General features: G+C 35.9%; 1 protein-coding gene and 2 non-coding genes across 3 annotated transcripts; all 3 read right to left on the reverse strand.

Annotated features, from left to right (window-relative positions):
* Positions 1-3,828: 3,828 nt before the first annotated feature.
* Positions 3,829-3,979, reverse strand: LOC133882944 (U4 spliceosomal RNA). Its single transcript, XR_009902761.1, has one exon. It is a non-coding gene; the product is annotated as a U4 spliceosomal RNA (small nuclear RNA).
* Positions 3,980-6,930: 2,951 nt separating this feature from the next.
* Positions 6,931-7,075, reverse strand: LOC133882945 (U4 spliceosomal RNA). Its single transcript, XR_009902762.1, has one exon. It is a non-coding gene; the product is annotated as a U4 spliceosomal RNA (small nuclear RNA).
* Positions 7,076-22,420: 15,345 nt separating this feature from the next.
* Positions 22,421-24,399, reverse strand: LOC133882708 (acetylserotonin O-methyltransferase-like). Its single transcript, XM_062321923.1, has 2 exons — positions 23,548-24,399; positions 22,421-22,878 (listed from the first exon to the last, which is right to left on the reverse strand). The coding sequence occupies exons 1-2, from the start codon at positions 24,307-24,309 to the stop codon at positions 22,582-22,584; spliced, it is 1,059 nt and encodes a 352-aa protein (XP_062177907.1). The 5' UTR covers positions 24,310-24,399; the 3' UTR covers positions 22,421-22,581.
* Positions 24,400-26,816: the final 2,417 nt, after the last annotated feature.

A 26,816-nucleotide genomic window follows, 5' to 3' on the forward strand; every position in this document is an offset into this window, starting at 1 on the left:
TTTTTTTCGTTTATCAATTTTTTACTAAATTGACTTCTATCGTCAATACTTTTAGTGTCTCATGCAATCATAATGAAAAATTGAGAGTTGCTCAAGCTACTGATTGCTCATATGAATGAAATTGATGAGCTTGAGGTGGAAAAAGGCTCAATCAAATTGGTACGTACTTTACAACGGAATAGAGATACTTGTTGGAGTTTTCACTTGAGTCAGTTTCTAGTTTGATCAAAATGTTCCGTCCAACATGCATGTGTAGTTCTTCTTAAAAATTTAAAATAAGTGATGATGAAACTACTTCCCAATGAGTAGAAACATGCTCAATTTATTAGGCGATTTATTTGAATTTATCTTCGTCTTGTATTTCATAAAAGAAACTATGTAGATGATCTATGTCAAGTGTTGGTACAGTTTCCGGTATGGTAACGTGTTGCCTGGTGATTCGCTGCTGGGTTCTAATCTATTACTTCAATCCTGCAAAAAGAACAAACAACTCGTCGGGGGTGCCGACTACGCCCACTCCGATGCCTAAGTCAGTTTAAATCAATTTTCTGAAGAGTAATTTCAATCTCAATCTCAATCTCAAGAGCTCAGAGAATTCGTAATCTCATACCTGGTGTGACGGTCTTATTTATAGGCCAGACTTGCGGTCTCACCAGACTTCTTGACGCCTAGTTGGATTAGGAGTTTGAGTCCTAACTTGGTTGAACTTTAACCATATTTTCAGGGAATTCGAATGGGATTGTAGAGTCCGAAGTTGATTGCGTTTGTACATCTTTAAACTTGATTCCGTATCAATAACTATCTTATCCCATTAATTATGGAATTGTGGTTTATCCCTGATCTTCTGAGATTCTATCCTTATCGCATTCTAAGACGACTGCGGCACACTTCAGCCAACCTCCGAGGTGATGATACCCGAGATATGTTCGCTCCGACTTGGAGATCTCGGGGTATCGCCGCACCATAACAGGGTTGTGTAAGGCCGAGATGTAGTTACTCTGAGACGTAGACGTTGTCACACCGAATTGATATCACCCCCGAAGCGATATCACACGGACTCGACATCACCCCCGAGACGTTATTACTCTCGAGGTGTTATTACCCCGAGACTCAAATATCCGAGATATGTTCGCTCCGATCAGACTAGGAGATCTCGGAATATTTTATATACCGTAACCTGGAATGTTAAGACCGAGATGTCTTTATACCTAGACGATCTTTTCTTTGCTGGGTCGGAACGAGTATTCGAGACTTAACTCCGAGATGTTTCTGAATCCACGTGTCTCTAGGGTTAATTTTATCCCTAACATAAAGAATTCATTAATACAAAAATCAAGACATTTTACATGCTATGCATATTGTCTCATTCACTAATTAAAGCATTTTTCTAACAATATAGAGATGATAAATGGGATGCTTTACTTACCAATTTGAAATTAGTTTGTGAGGAACGCAACATAAATGTTCCAGATATGAATGTTCATTATGTTGAGAGACGAGGTCAAACTCACCATCAACAAACTGACTTTACAATTAAGCATCATTATCTAGTAGATTTTTATTTTTTTTTATTTTTTTGTGCCGCAATAAATTCTTAATTGCAAAAATTAAATCGTAGGTTTAGTGAGAATGATGTTGAATTGCTAGCTAATTCTCACTTAAGCTATTGATCATTGAGTTTCACATGAATCTTTTAGAATCCATGACATTTGTCAGTTGATAAACAAGTTTTATATGCAAGACTATACAAATCTTGAAAAAAAAAAAAACAATTGAAAATAAAACTTCACTATTATGAGCATAATGTAGTTCAAGATTCAAATTTATCGAAATTGATAAATATTTAAGGCCATCTCCAGCAGAATTGCTACTTTAGCTAAAATGGTTAAATTTAACTTTTTTTTGCTCTTTTCTCCTCTTTAGCAGAATAGCCAAAGTAAACTTTTTCATCTAACATTGAACAGTGAATAGGCAGAGTTGCCTATTAATTGTTCACACAAGCCAAAATTTTTTATCAATTTTTTCTCTCTCCCCCCTCTCCCTCTTCGTCCCTCTGTCCCTCTCCATCGATCTCTCTTCGTCATCCCCATCTCTCGGCGATCGGAGATCCAGATGTTAGACTTCTTGCCGAGGTAGGAGCTTCTTGCTGAAGCGGCGCAAAACGGCGGCGTCGAGGACGTCGATGTTGTCAGGGGGAGGGGGGAGGCGAGAGGCGCATCTAGGCATGGCCAGGTGGAGCACCAGGTGCTCCCGCTGCACGTTGTCATTTTGGAAGTCGAAGAAGAGGGCCAGCCAGTCCAGGAGGTCCATGTGGGGTGCCCATTGCCTGTATGGCGGCTTTCTCAGGTCCCCCACCACTCAGAGGGCGCTCATCACTACGCGGACCTCAGGAAACCGCAGGGACGGGTGGTCTGCCAGCAGGTTGTGGATAGGTATGATGTTGTACGGCTCCGATTCCGCCGGCGTGGGCCGCAGCTGGGCTGAAGAAGGGTCTTGGGTGTGGGTGGGCAAGGGTGGTTTTACTGGTTTGGTTGTGGGTTTGATAGGGTTGGCCGGTTATTGGGGATGGGGACGGAACAGAGAGAAAGAAAATAAAACAATAAAAAAAGAATGGAAAATAATATTTTAAGGAAATGAAGAGTAGAATAAAGAGTATTGTTGGAGTGTTTTTAACTGTTGGAGTAACTAAAATAAATATTTGTAGTTTTTGAGTAGCTACTTTAATTTTACCTGCTGGAGATGGCCTTATGAATTGTACCAATGGTTGGTAAGTACTAGCAGATCAACTATTTATCAACTTTTTTTTTAGTTGTTGTACTTGTGCTTACTCTTCATGTTTATACCGCAACTATAGAACAAGCCTTTTCAACTATGTATATTATTAAAACTAGGTTTTACAACAAAATTGATCGAATATGCGTTTTTGACCAATTATTTGATGTTGTACATTCAAATATAAATTGCTGTGAAATTTAGTACAGATACAGCTATAGACGATTTTTGGAATATAAAAAGAATACGATAAGATAAATGCAGGTGATCTTTAGCTTTGACCATGGGTTCATTGCAAGGAATCTGAAGTTGGAATATTAGAATAACAATAACTGCTGGTTTTACCACCTGTTTACTCAGTCACGTAGGTCTTCAAATAATCATGTCACTCCGATTTTGGTACAGTTTCCTTGCTATAGCGTTAATTGTAGTTCACAATTATTAGTTAAATGATTAAATTTAATTTTTAAAGTCGTAATTTAACACGATTAACATTATCTTTTTGCAAGGAGTAGCAAGTAGGCGTCTACATAATTTAGTGGAAAGTGATTGTATGCAATATTTTATTTAACCCCTTACCTATATTGTATCTAACTTTATATCATAATTGTTCTGCTGTACACTTCTGTGTTACAAGCTGCATTTTGGTTTGGGCTCGTTGTCCATTTTAGAATCTACCCTATCATCTATGTTCTCTCTAGCCTTCTGATTCTCTATCATTTCAACCGATCTGGTGGGAGACTTGCTCTTCGAAGTTTGAGTTGTAGCCGTTACTCATTTGGATCGACTTTTTATAGTGATTCTAATGTAACTACATTCATGTCACATTCTAGAGTGGAACCCCACGATGGCCTAGATTTAAGCATTATTTATCCTTTAAATTAGGAATACATCCTATGCCATGGCTCTCATTACGTCGTGTTTTATTGGCAGCCTTGCCTTAAGAGAATGCCAATTCCTGCTTATTTCCTTGGCAGATGTTTGGCAGATAAGAAAATCAAATCAGACTTATCATTCAAATAATAGTTTAATAAAATTTTGATGTGGCAATTGTAGGGCTTTAACCCGAAGGAAGCCCTTCCAGAAATTCTCGAAGGCCAGGGTTGACCCCAGGCCTAAGAGGGGGGTTGGAAATAGTTTTCAACCAGCAATAGACGCGCCTCGGTTAGAACCTCACTAGCTGCGTCATTGCCCCAAGCGCAAAGATGCTCTTACAAGGTAGCTTCGCTCTACTTTTATATTCGTGTGTATAGCGCAGTTTGTCTTCGCAAGGCGATGTGGGACTGCAAGTCTGCAACTCTCCTTCACTTATATAGAACATTATTATTTGGTTTTTCCCTTATTTGCAGCATTTGAGCCGGTTTCCAAACCAATAAACAGCTATATTTGTTTAATCTTTTTATTTATTTATTTTTATGTGAAAGGAGTTTGAGAAGTATTTTTGGTGAGGTTTACGTTTGAAAAGTGTTTTCTCTGTTGGTGGCCGCCCTTTTCTATCTAGGGATGGCTATTCCGCCATCTTTTTATTTTTTATTTATAATAATTTTTTAAAATAATAAGTTAGCTTCCATCTCTATAAAAATAAAAACATGTTTTTCAAAATATTTCTCTAAGAATGTGTGAAAATTAAATAACTTGAAGTGTTATTACTAACTCTTGGGATAACTTCACAAAAGAGTATCGAATTATTGGCCGTTTTGAAAAAAGAGTATTGAACTATTAGACGTTTCAAACTGGGGTAAGAAGTTTCCAAACGTCTCACTTAAGAGTACTCCATTAGGATTTGTTGTTAAATCATGCCAAAATTTTCAAAATACTCCTATTTTTTTAGGAAAAAAAAGAAAAAAAAATGCTAGAATTTAGGTGTTGATTAGAATTTAATGGATTTTGCAAAAATACTCATGCTTGAATATTTGAAATTTTTATATATATATTTTTTAAAATAAACACATGGGTATTTTGGATTTTTTGCAGGATTTAATAACAAATTTTAACGGAGTACCCTTAAGTGAGATGTTTGAAAACATTTTACTCTAGTTTGAGACGTTTAATAGTTCAATACCTTTTTTGTTTTTTTTTTTTCCTCAAAACAACCGATAGTTCGATGCCATTTTATGAAGTTATCCCCTAACTCTTTATCACCCGTGTCTTGAGACACTATCTTTTCTTTATTTACAACCACATAGATCGAAACAATACTAAATCACAAGTGTAGACCAGCAACAACTAACTACTAAACCATAAATAATTTACAAGTAGCATAATTGCAACTTAAATGCATCACACCACAAATCTAACGTCACAATTAACCGTCATACTCCACAAGTTATACTAAGTCATCAAGGCAATACAATTATAAGCTAAATCATCAAAACTATAAAATAAGTCCTCAAGGGTGCTGGTGGAATGCGAATTACCACCGCCAGTACTTAAACGTTAGCACAAAACACCCCTCCCCCGATGATGTGCCGGCCTCCAGATAGGCCTCGAGCACCAGGTTCTGACCAATATTCAGCCATATCGACTAGGTCATCAAGCGTCAACCTCCGATTTGAGTCCGGATCCCTCCTCACCATGATTCATAAAGGGATCAGATGCAACACATGGTTGTTTTACAGGTGATAAAAATATAATGGAAGTCTAGGTACAGCCAGATTATGTAGGTTCTGACCAATATTCAGCCAGATTGACTAGGTCATCAAGCGTCAACCTCTGATTTGAGTCCCTCCTCACCATGATTCATAAGGGGATCAGATGTAACATATGGCTGTTTTACAGGTGAAAAACTATAATGCAAGTCTACAGCTTAGAGATTGAGTAGTTACGCGTGAAACATGTTAGTGTGCACTGTGAACTCAATTGTTTGTAAAACATATATGAATAACACATAGCATCATGCAGCAAGATTTCCAACAGCTAAATAAGGCAGAAAATTATGCTGATGCATTATATAAACATATAATATATTAATATCACATGCACTCCATAGTTGTAGAAATCTTTAACAAATTCCCCATCGAAAGTGTCTCGGTTCATTCATTTGCGAAATACTTTATTATTAGTTGGATTCTTTAATTAAGGTCTAGCCTTAATCTAGCACTTAAGTTACAATTTTTCTGCATTATGACTGATATCGATAGAATAGTACCCATGTGTTTGGTTTGTAGGCATTGATATATCAATACCCGAACACCGTTCGGTCGGTCTACATTGTCACAAAGGTACTCGACCATCAACCGATCGGTATTGAATAATTTTTAAAACCTAAGCATAAAGCTCCACACTTTCTATCTCTACCATTTTCCTTTCACCAAAAGCTCCCTAGCTATGACAGCCTAGATCTACAAGTCACAGAGTCTAAGGCTCAGATTTGGTCCTATCAAGTTTGTTTAGAAAGTAAATTACCATAAAGTTAGGATTTTTAACAAAATGTAATGGTTGTCTTAGAAATGAAAATAACTGAAAAGGTTACCACTTGGTGCCTTGAACACTTCAAGAAATTCCATGAAAAGGCCCTCATTTCTCTCTCTCTCTCTCTCTCTCTCTCTCTGGTGGTTCTAGACGATCAAAGGTTGTTAGGGCTTCGAAAATGTGCTTATATAACAGCTCCACTACTATAACTTTTTGGACTTATCTGAATCGCATGCAGTTGGTGCTCGTGCCGTTCGATTGTTAGGATTTTTCAATTTATCCAACGTTGTTTCGCGTCTTACCGTTCGATCGGTATTAACCGATCGAACAATTACTTTTCTCTAGCTATAACCCACGTGGTACTTTCACCAAAACGTTCGAATGTTTTTAACCATCGACCAAACGGTAGGAGTTTTGCTGACTCATACCGTTTGATCGCTACCTACCCACCGATAGGATAGTCTCAAACAGATTTTCACCAAGTGTTTTTCGAACCCATTTTTTCTAATTTTCACCTTGTTCATTGCTGACCTCATTAAGGTTTTCTTAACCTTGGTTTGGAGTACAAGACCCAAAACCCCACCTGCCCCTGGCAAATGCCAATTCTTGCTTGTTTCCTTGCCAGATGTTTATTAGATAGGAAAATCAAATCAGACAGTTTATTAGATAGGAATATCAAATCAGACAAGAATATTTTCATCCAAATAATAGTTTAATAAAATTTTGATTTAGTAATTGTAGGGCTTTAACCCGAAGGAAGTCCTTTCAGAAATTCTCAAAGGCCAGGGTTGATCCCAGGCCTAAGAGGGGGGTTGGAAATAGTTTTCAACCAGCAATAGACGCGCCTCGGTTAGAACCTCACTAGCTGCGTCATTGCCCCAAGCGCAAAGATGTCTTTTGGATTTGGCTTCGCTCTACTTTTATATTCATATGGATAGCGCAATTTTGTCTTCGCAAGGCAATGTGGGACTGCAAGTCTCCTTTACCTATAACATTAATATTTGGGTTTTTTTCCCTTATTTGCAGCATCTGAGTCGGTTTCCAAACTCATATTTGTTAAACCTTTGAAAGAAATCTTAGAAGTATTTTTTGTGGGATTTACATGGCGCGGTTATAACTTTAAATAATTGCTAACCGGCATGATAAGATGACCGTGGCCACCTCTGTTATGTTGGATGACTGCACTCTCTTCCCCGGGAATGGTCATGTGGCCACCTTTTTAATTTTTATTTATTATAATTTTTTAAAGTAATAAATCACCCCCTATCCCTACAAAAAAATAAACACAATTTTCTCAAAACATTCCTCTAGCTTCTAAGCAAGTGTGAAAAGTTTTCTTAAAAGTCTAATGTACGTATTTTGATTTTTGAAAAGTGTTTTGTGTTATAATTTTTTAAAAATATTTTATGTTTTGAAGAGTGAATTGTTTGTTAAATATTTTTATTTGTTTTTGAAAACAGAAAAAGTGCTTTGGAAAAGTTAACAAAAATACGTACCAACATTTCTACGTGCAGAAAGTTTTCGTTTTCACAAATGCATTTCGATACTAATTAAGTTTGGTTGCAGTGGAGTGCGGATGGAAAAGAAAATAAAAACAAAGAGAGGTTTCCATAATTTTAGATTCATAAAGACAAAGTAAACTATGGGTGTATTTGGCATTGCAATTTTATAGATAAAATATGTGATTTTAAACTAAATCATAAAAAATGAACCGTTTTGGAATGAAAGTATATAAAAGAAAACAATTTGATTCACTTTTACTGAATGAATTGATACAGAGGACGCATGGTATTATATACAAGTACCTATTTGTACGTGCAAGGCAAGCAAAATCAAATAAATTGGGAAACAGAAAATATATTGACGTACAGCCATTAATCAAAGAATATTTTCATATGAGATTGATTCCATATTGAGCCGATTGTGGTCTCTTTCCTTTTTGAGGATCTGGCTTCAGTGCTGTTTACACTACAACACATCTGCTGTAGAAAAATAGAGGGCCAAGATTAGTTTTCTAAAAACACCGTCGTTTCACTTAAGTGAAACACAACTGAAGGCTGACGGGCAAGAAAACGTCCGTTGAGAAATGATCCACCTGTAATTTTTGTTGAACTGTTTGATTTTAGCGATTTCAGTGACTCCCAGATTCTATATCGGTCTTATCTTTTTTGTTGTTGATTCGGATGGCTTCGGCGATGCTTTCTGTAGCTTCAGCTTGCCCATCTGCGTCTCTTTCACATAATACCATTTCAAAAAGAAATCTATTTTGCTTTCAAAAACAAAAAGAAATTCCAAAATGATAAACCCAATACACAAAACATAAACTAACCTGTCATGGGAGTCTGAGAAGACCTCTGTAGTTGAAAAACAGAGGGTCCATTTTAGCACGTATTGATCAGCTTGATTCTGCAGATTCAAAAAGAAAGCATGCCCATGAAGTCTCCAATACCATTGATGCTGAATAGTCTCCAAGCACGTCCAGAGTCTTGTGTTTTTCTTTGAAGCTGAATAGTCCTCCTCATTCCCGCACGGTCAAGCAAAACTGTCGGTACCTTGAGATTCTCATACGCCGAAAGAGACACAGATGGGCAGGTTGAACCTACAGAATACATCGCCGAATCCATCTGAATCAACAACAAAAAATGATAAAACCAATATAGAATCTGAGAAAGAGAAAATTTTCTAAGATTGAGAAAGAGAAAAATTAGTCTCGAGAGAGAGAAAGCTGACCACAATTTTTACAGCCTACATAATGAGCTCTATTGGCGCAGAAGCACTGGGAACAGTAGTAAATGTTGTCGTCGTCGAACACGAACCCAAACCCAAAAAACCCTCCACTTTTCTCGCAATCGTTGCAGTTGGCGGCCTTCCATTTCAGCCAAAACCCATTTTCCAGGACCCCTCTAATTACATCACTCTCACCCCAGCTTCAACGAGTGCTACCACCCGAGTCGTGCAGTCCTTTGATACGTCCTCCAGCTTCGGGTTGTCTTCAGACAGGTCCACAATGTTTTCCCCATCACAACCGGCATAACTGTAAATAACTGTGAAACAGCAAAGAATTGCTACAATTATAAAGCAGATTTAGATTGCTTTGTCTTGGCACTCGCTCAAATCGGACAAGAGAGATGGAAGAGGAGGGTATGTTTTTTATTAAAGGAAAGAAACCGGCGTTCAACGAAAATTACAGCTGGATCCTTTCTCAAACGGACGTTTTCTTCGACATCAGCCTTCAGTTGTGTTTCACTTAAGTGAAACGACGGTGTTTTGAGAAAAATAATCTTGGCCCTCTATTTTTCTACGGCAAATGTGCTGTAGTTTTAAATTACAGCACTGAAGCCGGATCCCCTTTTTGATATGCGTAAATTGTCAAACATATATTACCTTGACCTGAGTTATTATATGTGACTCCATGATCTGCGTGATTGTGAAGAGAAATATAATCTGGGCTAATTTGATTCTCATTAGTTGGCTAGGTTGCATGAATCACGACATGATCGAGGTGATATCTAGCAATAGGGATTTCTACGTGATTCTCAAACATATGAGGTATGATCTGTGTGATTCTCAGCATCTTTGGGACATATATATATGTTAACATGGAAGATCGATGGTGATTTTTTGAAAACATACAATTTTAAAAGCGGAGTATAAGCTTAGTCTCAGGTATATTAGTCCATTTGATATTTTGGAAAAGACTAGTTTGGTTGACCGACGCTCCAGCTACATTTATAAATTTGATGAATAGAGTATTATGTGATTATTTGGATTTTTTTTTTTTTTAGAAACAAGTGACATAAACCAAAACATGGTAAAAAACCGTGGTAGTGGTACATGAATTTAAAGTAAGTAGAATTGATTAATCATGAATTTTATGAAAATAATACGCCCAAAAGTAAAGATTTTCAAAATAAAATGCATGTTGGTGTATATACATGTGGATATGTTTTATTGTCATTAATTCTCAAAGTATATGATAAATTATTAATAAACCGTGCAAATAGTGAGATTAACTATATTTTGATACTAATGATGCACAATATTATATTTGATATATTTGTGTCATTGTGGAATTTTATAAATGCGAATTGCATTGATTGATTTGGAAAGGCATTAGGTCACCAATGTGACAGACGAGAATTTTATATAAAGAAATCACTACAAAAATTTCCCCATTTTGACGCGTGTCTACAGTACCGGTTACTGTAGACACGCGTCCAAATTGACACGTGTCCTTGGAGACACGTGTCAAATTGTCATATCTGCACAATTGGACGCGTGTATTTATTACACGCGTCCAATTGGACACGCGTATTAAATACACGCGTCCAATTGGACACGTGTATTTAATCACTACAAAAATTTAAGTAATTAGTGACCAATGTTTAGTGGCCTTTCAGGCACCCTGAAAGGCCACTAAACATTAGTGACATAGGGTTAGTGACCTTTTTAGAAGGTCACAAATGAGTCAGTCAGTATTTCTAACTTAGTGGCGTGTCATTGGCTGACACGCCACTAATTGTGGTATTTTTTTAAAAAAAAAAACCTAAAATCCTGCAATCCAAAAAACCTAAAATCCTGTAATCCGAAATTTGATATTGGCTTACAACAATTCTATCAATCCATAATCAACACAATTGCAACAATTTGAATTTTTATCAACAATCACAACAAAAAAAAAATTATTCCAAAAGTTTCACTAAACATATATACATAACATAGATTCATAATACTCAAACTAAAACTTACAACAAACAAAATATACAATATTATCAATCTTAGTCCTAAATTAATCCCAAAAAGTCATTCCAAAAGTTTCAATAAAAATATGTCTTAAATTCATAACAATCAAAACAAAGGTTTCAATAAACAAAATATATAATCAATCTTTGTCATAGATTGATAACAAAACCGGAACAAAAAAAGGCAAGTACATATTTGCCAACTAAAATAAACCTAAATGTTACCCAATATCAATCGTTGGCAAGATTTTCATGATCGGGTAACTGCATAGCATTTTCCGTAGGATCTGTGAATGATAAAACAAATATAGTATGTTAGCAAACAATATGATCAAATTATATAAAGTCCTAAGCATTTAACAAAGTGTGAATTTAAATAGACGTAATCATACCACGAAAAAAAAAAACCCATTAATTATTACCTGATCTGCTATCAATAGATGACACATTCATATGATGTGCATAATTTTTGTCTGGCACTATATTATCATGAGAGACTCCAGGCACGGATACTGATTGGCGCCACAATGACTCCATTTGGCTAAAACGGGACATAATATGAGATTGTGCTGCCAACACCTCATCCATTTGTAACTTGTGTCGTGCCCGCTCACCCTCAAGTACTCTCTCGATCTCAGAAGCTTGTCTTGCCCGCTCAGCCTCGAGTGCTCTCTCCATCTCAGAACTGTGTCGTGCCCTCTCAACCTCGAGTGCTCTCTCCATCTCAGAAACAAACATTTCTTGCGAAAAGACGGCGTGCCCTTGATTTTGTGAATGCGGCTGTAATGGTGTATGGTAAGAGCGTATGGACCCTCGCATAGGCCAAATATTTGGTCCAACCTGTCTAACTCTGCCGGCGTACTCCGGCTTGTTGCCAAGCGCTTGGGCATACGCATCGTCATGTCTCCAACGTACCGTTCCTTGTGTTACGCTTGACGATTCGGCAGAGTCGGTTGGCATTAGCATCGCCATCCTTTCCTGCATGTAGTATTAAATGTTGGTGTGTCAAACTAATGTGCATCGTAAATAAATAACTACACATAAGTAAAACAATATATGAAAGATGAATAACATACACATCTCTCTTTTACTATATCATTTGGATAGCTTCCATCCTTCTTCGTGTGAGTTTTTATGTACGCTTGTGCTCTTGTAGGAGGAGTGCCATTCTTGACAGTCTGCCAAAAGAATAAATCATTATAACACATGTTTATATATATAAAATGTTTACATTTATATGTATGGAATAAATTGGTGCACATACTTCTTCGTGTGACAACCTCGCATAGCTTTTGGTCCCCGTGCAATGAGGAGTATTTTGCAATGCTCGTAATTGCTTCATATGGTCAGCATACTCCTACACAATTAACATTCTTATTATGTAAACACTAACACAACTAAATGAAATTAATGAAAGTACACCAAATAGTAATATAATTCATGACTAACCTGATACTCTTCGTCACACCATTTATTCAACAACGCATCCTCCTCCTCAGGGCGGTAGTTGGAGAGTCTTCTTGCCCCTACTCTTGCTCGTACCGTCTCAGGAGTATCGCCCCGTTGAATGCCTAATTTAACTTTTGTGCTGTGTCTCCAATTCTTGAGCTTTACACCTATATCCCGAAACGCATCTCGTTTTACTTTTTGTAAATCATAATTTGGTGGGATGTAAAAGTCCACCTACACAAGTTGGAAGATGATAAATAATTTTTTTTTTAAAAAAAAGTTTGACAGTACGTAAAAGTCTACTTACCATCAGGGCTTCCCATATATCCTCCTTTGTACGAGCTGGTACATGCGCCCAATCGTCCCGTAAATGCACATAGTTTCCGCTCCTTATTAGCTTCCCGGTTTGCCGTCTAAATTTATTGGCGCTAAATCCTACGGGTTGCCAGCCTGGATTATAATCCATCATGACCCTCTTTCCCGCGGGGATCTCCCATGCCTTGTGCGGGTCCATAATGGTCATAACTTCAAAACAAGTGCTGCCATCCGGATTAGTACCTATAACATTAATAGATATTGATGTTAATTATTTCGAAACGAATATAAAGTGCAAAACAATAAATACGTATATATCCTTTAAATTTATAAAAATATGTACTTACTTATCGTCCAGATCTGATTCACGTTCAGCACTTGTGTAGCAAGCTCATCCTCAGGCTGTGCATCATGTAGGCCCTCCGCGGACTGTGCATCATGTAGGCCCTCCGGAGCTTGTGTCTCATTATAGTCTGAAAGATGTGTCTCAGTATCATGAGAACCCGACATGCTGTAGTCGAACAGCCGCGCCACGTGACCAGGGGAACACGCCTCTAATTGGCTCACTGTCTGCTGCATTTGAGGTAGATGACCAAATGTATTATCTTCGATGTTGTATTGGTATCCTGAGTGATCATCTGCGAATACTGGTCTATACCCTGCCTCTGTATGCGTAAGGTCGCTCTCTGTGTGCGTAGGCTCGCTAGATCTCGATCCTTGGCCCTTATTCCTCTTCATAACATGTGGGATTCTATAACTCATTGTACTCTGCAAAATAAATCACGTATTTATACAAATATATATCAACTATATGCACCACAGTATTTAAATGAGTCACATATTTAACAATCAATCAATGTAGAAATAAATATTTTAAAATATCAAATAGATTTTTTTTTTTTTTACACATACACTAGGACCGGATCTAAGTCAGGTCGGATGTGATCGAAGTCATCTCGTAGATCATGATCATTATTACTGGTCAATAGGAGCGGCTCGCACTCGTGGTAGTTAGCACATGCATCATCATGCCCTTCATCACCAACATCGTATACGTTCCTAGGTTTAGTTCTTACAGCGCAAGCCAACCTGGGTCCCGTTCATCTTCAACATAAAAAACTTGGTCAACTTGTGTGGTTAGCACGTACGGCTCATCGGTAACAATGTTTTTTACCGTGTTTTAACCGTTTAGACTGTATTGAATGCAAACAGCAAGGACATGCATACTCACCCTTGTTAGGCCATCCGGACAAATATGCGTACGCCGGGAAGACATTTATTGTCCACATCAACTGCGCTCGCATCACAAAATTATTTTTCTTCGAGACATCAAATGTACGTACCCCTACATTCCAGAGTTCTTGTAACTCCTCAATCAATGGCTGAAGGTAGACATCTATATCCATTCCAGGTGAACTTAGGCCTGGGATAATCAGAGATAATATGAATGATGTTTGTTTCATGCACATCCAAGGAGGCAAGTTGTATGGAACAAGCAGTACTGGCCAAGTGCTATGGGAAGTGCTCATGTTCCCAAATGGATTAAATCCATCTGAGGTTAGACCAAGTCTGATGTTCCTGCTGTTGGCTGAAAATTCTGGATGTAAGAGATCGAATGATTTCCATGCTTCATCGTCAGCTGGATGCCCCAGCACGCCATCTTTAGTGCCGCCTTCTACATGCCATCTCATGTGGGGCGCTGTATGTTCCGACATAAAAAGCCGCTGTAGCCGGGGGATGAGTGGAAACCACCGCAATACTTTCACCGGACGTTTTTTTCTCGACGATATGGGTTGACCATCCTCGTCCAAATGAATTTCATCCTTCCACTTAGATTCTCCACAAACGATGCATGATTCTAATTCTTGATTGTTCTTCCAGAATAACATACAATCATTACGACATGCAGAAATCTTCTCATAACCAAGCCCTATGTCACTAAGAAATTTTTTCGCCTCATATGTATTAGCTGGCAAAGTGTCATCACATGCAGGCAGCAACTGGATGATGAACTCAAGGAAATTTGAGAAAATCTTGTTGCTAAGTCCACCAACGCATTTCAAGTTGTACAAATGTACAGTAGCACTCAGCTTGCTATGTTTAGTACCCCCATGAAGTGGTTTCTCCGACTTTTTGAGCATGTCGTAGTACTTCTGAGCGTTTCCTTCAGCTGATTCTCCATTCCACCTAATTTCTTCACCTCCCTGAGCCACGACCTCAGGCTCACAATTTTCTTCTCTAACTTCGTGCATGCCGAATGCATCATGCAACATTGAGTGCATGTCGCCACCCTGTTCTGTGCTTCCACTAGCCACATCTGCGGCTGAGCGATTCAAGTAAGAACCTGCAACAGGACCCCGAACTTGCTTCTCACCGTGCCAAAACCATGTAGTGTATGTAGTCATTATTCCCTTACCCCCTGTCAAGTGGGCAAGTACGACATCGGGCTGGTGACACTGGTTATTTCGACACGACTTACAAGGGCAGTGTATATTTCCACTAGGGATTCTACAGTTACTCACTGCGAAGTTAACAAACAATCTACACCCATCTCTATATTCCCTCGTACCCCTAGACTTTGTCATCCAAGTCTTGTCCATCTTCTTCTCTACGTACAATACAAAATAGTAACAAAATAAAGTAAACAACATATAAATTTTCAAATGGTAATTTTGAAGATTATAATTAACTTTTCTAAAATTTTACATATAAATTTTGATAAAAATAAAAATTTCAACAAAAAAGCTATTTAATATTTTAAAATATTTATAGAAGTTATTAAAATATTTAATAAAATAAAAATAAGTTGTATGGACACCATGCGCATGGACATAAGACTATATAGGTCAACCATTACTCGACCCAAATAATTAAATCGGTTAGACTCTCAATCCTAACCGGCTAATTTCATGTTAAATTTGTGTCAAATTCGCAAATCATGCATGTAAAATATTGCTAGTCGTATAGCTACTTACAAACAAAGTTTTCTTTCGAATTATGTTGGAAAATTTTTCTCTAGTCCAATCCATTAAATTGTTACGTATCTAATATGCATGTCAGAATCACATATTTTATTAAAATGAATTTTATATTACATACATTTTGGACACATGTTAGTATAGCGGAAGAAAAAATTCAAAGAACTTTGTCCCCTTGCTTAATTAGAATTGTGTAATAATCATTGTGGTGTTTTCATCTCGATATTCTTAGATTTGGTGCAGTGTAAGAAGAAAAAGTGCTTTCTCGTGGGTGACTGAATACATATAAAAAAAAAAACTGTACAAGTAAACAACTGCTACCATTAGATTTTGAACACTTACATGTTCAATTATTTGACTACATATTTTATAAATTCTAACTGATTGCAGAAATTGGAGCTTATTAAAATGTTTTCGAGAAGAAAGAAAAATAAAAGGAAGTTGTTCTTAAACAAATTGTTTGGATTGTTTGAATTGGTGGTAAGAGAAGGCAAATGGCTTAAGCTCGGGGCAATGCAAATGCATCTACTTGGAAGTGCATGTAATATACTGAACAAGAGTAACAAGCTGCTATTTTCTCTTTTCACAATGAATATCGTGCATATTTATCTTTTCCTTCTCTCTTACCAAAGAATAAAGACGAGGCTTCTATCAAAATAATGCATATCAGAACTTGGCTTTATGCTAGGGTTTAATTATAAAACCCCATAATACCAAATTCCAAACTAAAATCCTAAGTTGGTAGTTTCCAATCGGTGAGACTCTTGAGAAACACCATAAAAGAACATGGGATACTTTCTCCTATTGGATAAATTATTTGTTAAAACAATGTAAGAGAAGAACCAAACAATTGGGACATTTCCCCAGTAAAACAAACAAATTTTGACAAAAAGAAAAAAAAATAAAAATAGGAAAATCATTTTACCTTACACGGCGTCGGAGGTCGGGGGCGGCTGGGTTGCTGGTGGCCGGCGTCGGAGGTCGGGGGCGGCAGGGGTTGCTGGTGGCCGGCGTCTGAGCTGGCCGGAGAGCTACAGATGAGAGAGAGAGCTAGAGGGAGAGAGAGCTAAAGAGAGAGAGAGCTAAATAGAGAGAGAGCAAAAGAGAGAGCTAGAGAGAGAGAGAGAGAGAGAGAGAGAGAGAGAGAGAGAGAAGGAGATGCATACCGGTCGGAGCTGAAGTGGCCGGCGTCCGGCGATAGAGAGACGGAGACACAGAGAGAGAGAGAGAGAGTAGAGTGAGAGAGGGACACAGGAGAGAGAGAGAGAGTACAGTGAGAGAGGGAGAAACAAAGGAGAGGGGAAGAACCGCACGGGACTGCGCGGTTATAGGAAACTTAGTGGCGTGTCATAAATGACACGCCACAATTTTACTGGCGTGTCGGTCAGACACGCCACAATTTTGTGGTGTGTCAGTCCGACACGCCACAAAATTGTGGCGTGTCAGTCCAACACGCCACACAATTTTACTGGCGTGCTAAATCAAACACGTCACTAATAATTTTAGTGAGGTGTTTTAATTCAACACGCCACTAATTAGTGAGGTGTCAAAAAATAATTTACTGCAGACACGCCATTAAATGTCCTATTTTTTGTAGTGAATACACGTGTCAAACTGTTATTTTTCCCAAAAAAATAAAAATAAAATTGTGTTGTGTTAATTTTTTGAAACAAAAAAAAAAATGCTATATGCTATATGTAAATTATATGCTTGGAATTTATACTTTTTAGGTTCCTTATTTATATATATATAGTATACTAATAAGTACGTAAACCCTAACCTAATTTACATATTATACTATATGCATAATTAAACAAAATTGGTACTATATATATAATTAAACCAAATAGTTCAAATTAGGGTTTAGTTTTGTACACCATCTACGTTTAGAAACAAAAAAAAAAAATTAAAACATAACAAAGTTGAAAAACCTATAATTAATACTATATATATATAGATATGCATGCATGTAAACGGTTTATAAACTATATACAGTAACCTTGCTATTTATGGCTATATATAGTAAATGCAACTATTTTGAGGGTTTCCTGCTACATAATGAATTAAATACTTATGGTTTAGTTCCTTATATAATACATACACTTAAGGTTATGGTTAGAATTTATAATTATATATAGTATATACACTTAGGGCTAGGGTTTATACCTATATATAGTATATATACTTAGGATTATGGTTTATCAATATATATAGTATATACACTTAGGATTAAGGTTTATAACTATATATAATATTTACACATAGGGTTTATAGCTATATATAGTATATACACTTAATTAGGTCAATAGCTATATATAGTACATACACTTAGGGTTAGGGTTTATGGCTATATATAGTATATACACTTAGGGTTATGATTTATAGCTATATATATATATATATATATATATATAAAATATATATATACTTAGGGTTAGAGTTTATCGATATATATAATATATACACTTAGGGTTAGAGTTTATAGCTATATATAACATACATACTTATGATTAGGGTTTATCGCTATATATAGTATACACACTTATGGTTAGGGGTTTTAGGGTTTATAGGTATATATAATGTATACACTTAGGGCTATGGGTTATAATTTAATTCATTTTACATTTTATGAATAATAATGTCAATATATTTTCACGTGTCATTGTTGTACACTTTTAAATATAACATTAAATCGTAGATTGATTATAGTTAGATTGTAACGATATATTTATAGCCATATACACTTAGGATTAGAGTTTATGGCTATATCAAGTATATGCACTTAGGATTAGGGTTTATAACTATATATAGTACATACACTTATGGTTACGGTTTATAGATATATATAGTACATACACTTTGGGTTAGGGTTTATAACTATATATAGTACATACACTTACGGTTTATGCACATATATAATACATACACCTAGGGTTAGGGTTTATGTTCATATATAGTACATACACTTACGGTTAGGGTTTATATCTATATATAGTACATACACTTAGGTATAAGGTTTATGTACATATATATATACTATATATATACTTATATATATATATATAGTATATACTTATATATATAAAAGTAGTATATACTTTTAGGGTTAGGGGTTAGGGTTTATGACTATATAGTACGTACTCATAAGGTTATAGTTTATAGCTATATATAGTATATACACTTAGGGTTAGAGTTTAATTTTTTGATTATGTTATAGTTTTTATTTATGGTTTAATATAGTATATATACTCAGTATTAGAGTTTAATTTTAGGGTTAGGGTTTAGTTTTAATTTATAGTTTATGGTTTAGTTTTAGCGCTTAGGGGTTTAGTTATCACAGTGGTACATACATTTAGGGCTGCATGGGTTTGTATTTTTTTTTTTTTTACGTTGTTAAATTATATATATATATATATATATATAAAATTATTTTTTTAAAAATTAAATACAATTTCTACTATGGGGGACGTGTATTTTAAATACACGTCTCCCGCGCGCCACCATTTTAAAATTCAAAATAATATAGAGTACATACACTTAGGGTTAGAGTTAGGGTTAGGATTTTTTGCTATATATAGTACATGCACTTAGGGTTATGGTTTTTTGCTATATAAAATACATACACTTATGATTAGGGTTTATATGATGAGTTATATATATATATATATATATATATATAAGTACGTAAACCCTAACCCTAAATTGACATATTGTACTATATGCATAATTAAACCAAATTTCTGCTATATATATGTAGACCCAAAAAAAAAATAAAAATAAAAAATTGCAACATGAGTTTATGTTTTAGTTTTAGGGCTTAGGATTTATCAATGTGTACATGCAGTGCATAAACTTAGGGTTGCATGGGTTTATATAAAATAGATATAATATATATATATATATATATATATATAAATATAAAATATATTTTATATATAATTATAATATTAGAAAAATCGCATAAGGAGACGTGTATTTATATACACGTCTCCAATTGGGCACGTGTACGAATTGTTTGGCCAGGTGCTGCGCGGGAGTTCTCCCGCGCGCCACCTGGCCAAACGTAATAACATATATATCTTATATAATTTTTAAAAATATAATAATTTTGAAATAAAATATATTATTTAAATTATATATATATATATATATATATATATATATATATATATATATATATATATATATATATATTTATATATAAGAAATTGGAAGCTACCCATTTCTGCACTCTCACTCTCTCTCTCTCTCTCTCTCTCTCTCTCTCTCTCTCTCTCCGGCGAGCTCAGCCGGCCGGCGTGGTGATCGAGCTCTCTGCCGTGTCTCCGGCGTCGTCACCTCTCCCTCTCACCGACTGTCTCTCTCTCACCGACCCTCCCTCTCTCTCGCTCTCCCTCTCTCACAGCCCGGCCGGCTCTCTCTCTCTATGTTCAGTGGCCGGTTGATATATGTTATATATATATATATATACACATTTGCTAACTTATATATTGTTTCTTCACAATATATTCTGAATATGCAGGTATATATATAAGGAGCCCTAAATCCACAAACTGGCAGTGAGTATTTTGCCCCTTAAATTTGTATTTCATTTTTTGTTCCACATGTAAATTTGTACTAACTATATAAATATATTGTAATAATTTTTATTTGTTCTTGATTGATAATTGTAATAATTTTTGGACTGTGTTCTATTTTTTTATCGCAATGTTGATTTGTATGCTTATATTTCTGTTTTTTTTTTTTTTTTGGGTTTTCATGGACTAGGTATTTCATTTTTGCTATAGTTTGTGTTTTTGTTTTTAACAATGCTGCATGTATTTTTGTGTTAGTACACATTTGATAATTTTTTTTTTGTAGGCGTTTGTATTTTTGTGTCATTTAATGTTATATGTATTTTTGTTTTTTTGGAAGCCATGTTCTTTTTTGCCATGTTGTGTTTTTATTGTTTTTAATTTTTTCTGTCCTAATTTTTTATTTGAGAGGTTATATATATATATATTTGAATGTGTTATTATGGATTACAATGTTTTTTTGTTAGTTAAACAAAATCAAACAATGTCCGATATTAGTTTAGCGTTATAAACCAACGATAACACTTTTGAAAATAATAAATGGGAAAAAAAAAAAAATGGGTTTGAATAAAAAAAGAAAAAATTAAAATTGACCGTCTACTTTTTAAGAAATACTTAAACTCCAACCCTAAACTTTATATCCTAAAATCATAACCATAAAACCAACACAATAATAAACCCTTAAATAAACTCTGAATCCTACACGTTCTAAAAAAAAACCCTTACCCTAAACCCCAAACCCTAAACCTTAAACCCTAAAAAAAAAATCCTACACTTTCAAACCCTAAAAACCCTAACCCTAAACCTTAAACCCTAAACCCTAAACCCTAAAAAAAAAATATCCTACACTTTCTAAAAAAAGAAACCCTAACACTAAAAACAAAAATCCTAACCTTAAACCCTAAACCCTAAAAAACTAAAACCCTAAACCCTAAACCCTAATCCTAGATCCTTAAAAAAAAAAAAAAAAAATCCTACACTTTCTAAATAAAAACCCTAACCCTAAACCATAACGAACCCTAAACCCTAAACCCTAAAAAAAAAATATCCTACACTTTCTAAAAAAAGAAACCCTAACACTAAAAACAAAAATCCTAACCTTAAACCCTAAACCCTAAAAAAAAAAATATCCTACACTTTCTAAAAAAAGAAATCCTAACACTAAAAACAAAAATCCTAACCTTAAACCCTAAACCCTAAGAAACTAAAACCCTAAACCCTATTCCTAGATCCTTAAAAAAAAAAAAAAATCCTACACTTTCTAAATAAAAACCCTAACCCTAAACCATAACGAACCCTAAACCCTAAAAAAAAAAATCCTACACTTTCTAAAAAAAGAAACCCTAACACTAAAAACAAAAATCCTAACCTTAAACCCTAAACCCTAAAAAGAAAATATCCTACACTTTCTAAAAAAAGAGATCCTAACACTAAAAACAAAAATCCTAACTTTAAACCCTAAACCCTAAGAAACTAAAACCCTAAACCCTAAACCCTATTCCTAGATCCTTAAAAAAAAAAAAAAAATCCTACACTTTCTAAATAAAAACCCTAACCCTAAACTATAACGAACCCTAAACCCTAAACCCCCCAAAAAAAATATCCTACACTTTCTAAAAAAAGAAACCCTAACAATAAAAACAAAAATCCTAACCTTAAACCCTAAACCCTAAGAAACTAAAACCCTAAACCCTAACAAACCCTAATCCTAGATCCTAAAAAAAAAAAAATCCTACACTTTCTAAATTTATACCCTAACCCTAAACCCTTAAGGAAAAAAAAAATTAAATTAAAAATTTATTTAAATGAAAAATTCAATTTGGAATTTTTTTTTTAAAAAAATAACCGGTTTGACACGTGTATTGTGATACACGTTTTGACATGAGTATTTTAAATACACGTGTCAAACCGGTTTGACACGTGTATTTTCATACACGTGTCAAATTTGACACGTGTATATCAATACACGTGTCAAATTGTGCAGTTAATGACGTGCACATTTGACACGCGTCTCACGCGTGTCAAAATGCACGTGTCTAACTGTTTGACACGTGTACGACACTGTACACGTGTCAAAATGCTTATATTTTTGTAGTGAATATATGCTTTATCTATCCATTGTAGAATCGAGGTGTTATAAGTATATGATTTTTAAGAATAATTTTTTAAATCGCACATATTAAAATTAAATCACACTTATTAAAATAGCAACCCAAACAAAACAATAGGAAAAAAAAAAAAAATTACATCAAACAACCGGTCACGCACAACAGAAAGAAAATTAGAAGGACTAGATCGAAATCCACGCACAATCCTTAAACTACTATATATATATAGAAATTAAGGAAATGCCTCAATAACAGACTGCGGAGCAGGAATGGGTTTCACTGTGTATCTGCTAAATCCAGCCTTTTCAAGAACAAATCCCCACTCCTTGAAGGTCCTCTCTTTGCCAGTATTAGTATGAGCCATCATGATCATGTCTAGCGCCAACCTCACATCAGTTAGCTTGTCCGTTTCTGCTTCTTCAATCACCGCCTCAACAATTATTACCTTCCCTTTGTCCCCCGGAATGGCCTCTCTGCATTTCTTAAGGATTTGGATGCATTCGTTGTCTCCCCAATCATGGAGAACCCACTGCAATTGATCACAAGCCAAATTGATTAATTAAGCCAAAAGAGCTAGCTGGACATGCATCCTTAGGGGTGTCCTGCAACTCCAGAAAGAAAAACTTTTCTTGGGCTATATTATGTACTCCTAGAGAGTAGTGGCTTAATTGTGTTTCAATTAACAGTAGGATGGTAAATGAACAAGTTTATTCGACAATCTACTTGTATAAACTTTATTTGAATTCGGTTCGTTTAATAAGTGAGCCGATCGTAAAAACAAAATTAAGCTAGATTATTAAATGAGTTATACTCGTATAACTTCGTTTTTATATTTTTATAGTATTATTTTAATTTTATAATTAGACCATTTTAAGTAAAGTGGAATTTTATTCTTAATATAATAGATATATTAACTTGAATTATTGTTGTTGTGAGTCTTGATATATATATATATATATATTGGATAAGTCCGAGCTCCACTCTTGTTTAAAATAAAATTAAATAAAAGATTTTTAACATTGAATACTACGCTACACTATAAGTCTATATGTCTATATGTATTCTATAAGTATGAAAAGATTGAAACGAATGTTGCAGCTGGTTTAACCACATGCAGGCCTTTCTCTTTTGAAATCGCTTCCTAATCACATAAATGATCTACATTGATGAGACCAATTTCATTGCGGGTCATAGTTACCTGTAGGAAAGCAGCATCAGCCTTTGGAACACTTGAAAACATGTCACCCCCGACATGTTCAACTCCAATGGACTCTGCCGCAACAGAAACAACATGAGGAAGATCAAAGTTGATGCCTTGAAGTGATGGGAATGCCTTCACCAACATCTGCAAAGTCGTTCCATTGCCCCCACCAACATCCACCAAACTGCTAAGCCCATCAAACACCTCTGGACAACCGTGAATCATGGCAGGCACCACCTTCCTGGCACCACAAGCCATTGCTTCATTGATAAGCTTGCTGTGAGCGGGATTTTCCGCAGCATAGCTCCATACATCTTCGCCATGAGCCACATCAAATGGTGCAGTCTCATTGGCTAGAACACGGGCGCTTAAACTATGCCATGGTGCTAGCATCACCGGGCTGCTTTCTAGCAAAATCAAAGCAGCCATGCTACGCTCTCCATTTCTGATTAGACGGCGGGATAGACTCGTTTGTGCGTAACCTGGGAAGCCATGGGTGGTGAGTTCCTCTTTGAATATTCCGCGGTGCATTAGGAACCTCATTATGCGGTAGAGGGGGGACGGAGCGCATGTTAGAGCTGATGACAACTCGGAGAGTGTCATAGGGCTTCCGTGGCTTTCAATGGCATCGGCTATCCCAAGCTCAATGGCACACTTGACTACCGCCATTTCTGTGAACCCGAATGCGTATTTCCAGATAGCCACTTCTGCTTGTTCTTCTTCCTCGTGCCACGCTGCCTCTCTTTGTGTCTCTTCCATCTCTCTGATTGAGAAATCTATTTTAGCCTTGCTAAGACATTTCAGATCAGAGCTTCATATATACAAGAAAGAATAATTGACGCGCATTTGGAAATGAAGCTATCACTATCACAGAGATTCTTCAAGGATTTCACTCCTCTTTTTTTTCTTTCAACTTTTATGATAATGGAGCAACAACTTTTTTAGATTAGTGGATGTAGGCGCCCACTGCATATAGAATCCTATGTCAGATATGGATAGATATATATATAATAAGTATTTGGCCGACAAAGATACAAAATGCTCAATATAAAATGGACCAATCTAGCTATCTGTCAATTATCACATGCAATAAATCTGCTCAATAGCTAGCCAGCAATTTCCAAGCTAGGGTCCCGAGGAGCTGCGGCGTTTGTAATTGTTGGCTATTAATTTGGCAGATCGATTTTGATGATGTAAGGAAATTGTAAGTGTTGTGGTCATTCCCACCTTTAATTACTTTTATTAGAAGTGAAAATTTTTAATTAGTTGTTGACATTTGAAGAAAGAAAACCCAGACGATCATTTTCTTATGGCATTAAACAAATATTTTTTTTATTTTCTAGGCAATCAAACATCTTAATTGATAGAGCTGGCACTACTTGTAATACCTGGTTGCCATTATTACAAAAAGAAAAATAATACATATATATGGTTCCTTTAAATTGTACATAATTTAGGGAAATGCCTCAATAACAGATTGCACAGCATGAATGGATTTGACGTTGTATCTTGTAAATCCAGCCTTCCGAAGAAGAAATTCCCACTCCTTGAAGGTCCTTTAATTTCTTTGCCCGCATTTGTATGAGCCATCATCGCCATGTCTAGCATCAACCTTGCATCACTAATTAGCTTGTCCATTTTCGCTTCTTCAATAACAGCCTCAACAATTATTACCTTTCCTTTGTCTTCTGAAATTGCTTCTAAGCAGTTCTTAAGGATTTGGATGCACTCGTCGTCTCCCCAACCATGCAGAATCCACTGCAATTCACAAAGGTGACTTATTCAAGCAAAACAAATATGTATATATAAAAAGGTTATTCAATCGGTGTGAAGCCCGCCAGATACAATTATTTTTTTTTTAAAAAAAATAAAAAATAAAGAAGAATGAACATAAAATTGTAGTGATATAAAATAAGATGAGGTAAAATTGTAATTTAAAAAAAATTGAAGCTAATAATAAAAGGGGTTTGATTCCTACACTTCACCGGTATAATAATTGTACAACACCCCCTCATATGGGAGGGGCTCCACACACTGGGCGCCACCTCCATGTGAGGGGGTGTTGTATAATTATTGTGGTGGTGTTGTAAATCCATCATTTTTCATAATAAAATAATATTATGCTTGGTCTTTATCTACATGCACGTGTGTAGCTGTGGATTATTTTGGTTTTTTGGGAGATATTTTTTTCCCTGACTCACGCCTCTCCCCTTTTCCTTTTATTTCTCTTTTTTGTTTTTTTTTTTTTTTCTTCTTCTTCTTATCTCCTTTGACGCCTCTCCTCTTTTCCTTTTATTTCTCTTTTCTTTTTTTCCTCTTTTATTTATTCTTTTTATCTCCTTTGACTCCTGTCACGCCTCTCCCCTTTTCCTTTTATTTTTCTTTGATTTTTTCCTTTCCTTTGTTTCTTCTTCTTATCTCCTTCTCCGTTCTCCCGTCACGTGCACGCCAGATTGAGCAAGAGAGAATGGATCAGAGAGAGAGAGAGCTGATTCGTGACTCCGTGAGAGAGACGCAGAAATTAGAAGAAGAAGAAGAGAAAAGTATGGGTTTTCAGCGATGGGTTTTCAGCAGAGATTAAGAAAGAAGAGGCTGGAGCTAGCTAATGCCCTCTTGTCTCCGATGGCCGATCTATGTAACCTTATTCCGTTTGTTTCTTTTTTCTTTTACAAGGGCAATATTTTTCTTATTGATTTTTGTTGTTGCAGATTTGATATTTTTGTTTTTAATTTAATAGTTTTTTTTTGTGAATAACACTTCATTTTTTTGTCATTTCGTCTAAGATTTTATGTTTCCTTATTTTTTTTTCCCTTTCTATTGCAATATTGCTCTCATTTACAGCCCTGTTTCTTGCAAAATGGTAGTCCAGCTTTATTTTTTTTGCCATGAATAATGAAGTTGTTGTTCATTTGAGTCTTAGAAGTCTAAACGGGTCGTGACGACCCGTTATGCTAAATGGGTTTCACGGGTCGTGTGGGGTGACCCGTGAAATTGTCATGTCGTGTCATGTCTGGAGCCCTGACCCGTTAATATAAACGGGTCGTGCTGAATCTAGCTTAAACGGGTCGCGAGTCGTAAACGGGTCATGTTAGATACCTGTTTTGCCGACCCTTACTAATCCATGGGCGTTTGCCACGTGCTCATAATTTGATTGGGCAGCAACTAGAAATCTAGATGCATGCATATATGGTTCAAACTTGGCCTAGTGGCCTGAATCAGGTCCAATATTAAATTTGGCCTTGTTAGGTTCTGCGCTTGATACTCTA

Source organism: Alnus glutinosa, chromosome 11, assembly GCF_958979055.1.
Source record: "Alnus glutinosa chromosome 11, dhAlnGlut1.1, whole genome shotgun sequence".
NCBI classification, from domain to species: domain Eukaryota; kingdom Viridiplantae; phylum Streptophyta; class Magnoliopsida; order Fagales; family Betulaceae; genus Alnus; species Alnus glutinosa.

Bases quoted from the DNA above. Each gene is read 5' to 3' on its own strand.
- LOC133882708 (XM_062321923.1), bottom strand. From the start codon at position 24,309: ATGGAAGAGACACAAAGAGAGGCAGCGTGGCACGAGGAAGAAGAACAA. The intron at 22,879-23,547 runs GTAACTATGACC...GATCAATTGCAG, and splicing joins CTGATGCTGCTTTCCTACAG to TGGGTTCTCCATGATTGGGG.